General features: G+C 69.0%; 1 protein-coding gene across 1 annotated transcript in view; it reads right to left on the reverse strand.

Moving 5' to 3' along the window:
* Positions 1 to 1,724, reverse strand: part of LOC130587374 (ryanodine receptor 1-like) — a gene marked incomplete at its 5' end in the record, with an annotated part of 9,136 nt that overhangs the window by 5,286 nt on the left and 2,126 nt on the right. The window contains 6 exons of the mRNA XM_057388351.1: positions 5 to 106; positions 220 to 262; positions 554 to 684; positions 766 to 996; positions 1,158 to 1,244; positions 1,507 to 1,705. Of these exons, the coding sequence (XP_057244334.1) occupies positions 5 to 106; positions 220 to 262; positions 554 to 684; positions 766 to 996; positions 1,158 to 1,244; positions 1,507 to 1,705 (793 nt within the window). The remainder of the gene's footprint in view (positions 1 to 4; positions 107 to 219; positions 263 to 553; positions 685 to 765; positions 997 to 1,157; positions 1,245 to 1,506; positions 1,706 to 1,724) is intronic.

Below are 1,724 nucleotides of genomic sequence, written 5' to 3' on the forward strand. Positions count from 1 at the left end.
CGGCTCTGCGCTCGCCCTGCGCTCCGATCTCCAGGCTGGCCAGGTCCATCCCCAGCAGCTCCGCGATCCTCTCCCGCCCGTAGATGTCCCCGTACTTCTCCAGCACCTGTGGAATTGAGGGGGGGCACCCCGGAATTGAGGGGGGACCCCCAGAATGTCGGGGGGCATCTCTACAACCCAGACAGGGGCTCCCAGCCTGGGTCCAGGACCCCTCCTCACCTTCCTCTTGATGAACTTGTCCCAGTAATTGCTGGGGAAGGATCTGGGGGGGTCAGGAGAGAAAAGGGGGGGTCAGAGGGGTCAGGGGTGACCACAGCCCCTCCCCCAGGACACGGCCCAGTCCCACCGGACCCCCAGGAGCCCCCCCAGACCTCCTGAAATCTCCCTCAGACCCCTCAAATCCCCCAAACCTCCCCTCCAGCCCCTCCGATGCCCCTGGGACCCGCTGAGCCCCCCTCCAGTGCCCTCCCAGTGTCCTCCCAGTCCCCTCCCAGTCCCTCCCAGTCCCTCCCAGTGCCCCCCAGTCCCTCCCAGTCCCCTCCCAGTGCCGTACTGGGCGTTGAGCACCAGGCGGTCCCACTGGCCCTTGACATCGTCGTCGGGCGGCTGCTCGGTGATGTAGAGCCCCGAGAACTCGAGGCGCCGCGCCACCTCCTTCTCCCGCTTGAAGATCACCAGGGGGATCTGGGGACACACCGGGGCTCAGGGGGACACGGGGGGACACAAAGGGGGTCAGGGCACACACAGAGTGTCCCGGGGTGTCACCTTGAGGCAGTTGTAGCCGATGATGCACAGGAAAGCCACCAGGGTATGTGCCAGCGCCAGCCCGCGCAGCGCCGGGCCCATGTAACCCGTGCTCTCCTCCAGGAAATAATAAACCTCGGGCTCCTCCAGTCCCCCCGCCGCCTCCGCGCCCCCCGGGACACCCCCGTCCTCCTCGGGGGCCGCCCCTGAACCCTCGGGCTCCTCGGGAGCGCCCGGAGGGTGCTCGGACACCTGCGGGGACAGGGACACGGTCAGGGACCCGCCGTGGGGACACCGGGGGCATCCACAAACCCCTGCCATGGGGGCTTGAGGGGGCAGAGTGTCCCCAAACCCCCTCTGTGGGGACCCGGGACCCCCTAAACTCCCCTCCCAGCCCCCCCGAGCTCCCCCACCTTGTAGAAGAGGAGGATGAAGTTGATGGCGAAGGCCAGGAACAGCGCCAGGAAGCGCAGGTTGTAGAAGTTCCGTGACAGGTAATTCTGGGGAGGGGGATTCAAGGGGTCAGGATCCCACCTGGGGGGGCAGGACCCCTCCCTGCACCCACCCTGAGACCCCCAGATCCCTCCCCGGTCCTGAAACCTCCCCCGGGACCCCCAAATCCTCCCCCGGCCCCAAAACCTCCCCTGAGACCATCCCAAAGACCCGCGGGATGCCCCAAACCCTCTCGAGGGACACCCAGGACCCCCCAAACCCCTCGGAGCGTCCCCCTCGCTCCCCCCGAGCCCCCCAGAGCCCCCTTACCAGGAATTTGACCCTCTGCACCTCCAGCTCCCCCCAGAAGTCGAAGCCGCCCTCGGCCGGGGGCTCCCGGCGCTCCCGGGGCACCGACTTGCGCCGCTTCGGGGCTGGGGGCGGCTCCGGAGCCTCCTCGGGCCCCTCGGGACCCCCGCCCTTCTCCCCGTTCTCCGTGCTGGGGGGACGGACGGGTCTGGGTGGGGGGCTCGGGGACACCCCCGGGC

This window comes from Malurus melanocephalus, unplaced genomic scaffold (assembly GCF_030028575.1).
Source record: "Malurus melanocephalus ecotype Western Australia unplaced genomic scaffold, MMel_1.1 scaffold_1821, whole genome shotgun sequence".
Classification (NCBI taxonomy): domain Eukaryota; kingdom Metazoa; phylum Chordata; class Aves; order Passeriformes; family Maluridae; genus Malurus; species Malurus melanocephalus.